Source organism: Geospiza fortis, unplaced genomic scaffold (genome assembly GCF_000277835.1).
Source record: "Geospiza fortis unplaced genomic scaffold, GeoFor_1.0 scaffold182, whole genome shotgun sequence".
Lineage (NCBI taxonomy): Eukaryota > Metazoa > Chordata > Aves > Passeriformes > Thraupidae > Geospiza > Geospiza fortis.
The window spans coordinates 484,499-485,225 of record NW_005054367.1 but is presented as its reverse complement, the minus strand read 5'-3'; the positions used below and the strand labels follow the sequence as shown (position 1 = coordinate 485,225).

General features: G+C 49.0%; 1 protein-coding gene across 3 annotated transcripts in view; it reads left to right on the top strand.

The window, feature by feature from the left end:
• The first annotated feature begins 10 nt into the window (after window positions 1-10).
• The window catches only part of MINDY4 (MINDY lysine 48 deubiquitinase 4), a 75,606-nt gene continuing 74,889 nt past the window's right edge, over window positions 11-727 (top strand). For 2 of the 3 annotated variants that reach the window (XM_031059755.1, XM_005424327.2), the window contains exon 1: window positions 11-180. In XM_031059755.1, coding sequence (XP_030915615.1) covers window positions 118-180 — 63 coding nt within the window. In that variant the 5' untranslated portion in view covers window positions 11-117. The remainder of the gene's footprint in view (window positions 181-727) is intronic. The other variant, XM_031059754.1, reaches the window with a different exon arrangement.

Here is a 727-nt window from a genome sequence, read left to right as displayed (position 1 = left end):
CGTGGGAGGAGCTGTCCGTGTTTCCCATGCCGCGCTTCCCAGCGCCGCCTCCCCGCGGGCTCCGTCCCGCCGCGGGGCTGCCCCGCACCCCAAATCCGCCTTTTTCCGCCTTAAACCATGGACAACGCCTTGGTGCAAGAAGTGGCCGCATCACTGGTGAGAGAGTTTCTCAGTAGAAAGGTAAACTTGGGTGCATTTCCTGCCGGCTGAGCCCCGCTGGGAAAAGGGGAATTCAGGGATGCTCGGGGAAAAAGGGAATTCGGGATGCTCGGGGAAAAGGGGAATTCAGGGATGCTCCGGGAAAAGGGGAATTCAGGGATGCTCGGGGTACCCGGACCGAAAGCAGCTGGGTGGGAAGGGGGGGAAGCTTCGGGGTGAGCAGCTGGACTACATGTCCCACAGTGCCCTTTTATTGCCGGTGATGGAGCTGCTTCCTTCTGCTCAGGGGAAGCCCGTCCTTACCCGCGCACGCCTGCGAGACTGGGAATTAAATCGAGAAACGCACTTTCAGTTTGCTTTTTCTTGTTGTTTGCAGGTTTTTGAGCTTAAAAGAAAACATAATTTTTTTTTCTTTCGTTAATTGGCTGTTTTGCTGTTGTCCTTCTGTTTGCAAGAGGCGTACAAAGCCTAATTTTTAAAAATACTTTTATTATTTTAATATCATTTTATATCAAATATAAACTATATAATACAATTATTTTATATATCATATTATAATTTATGTATA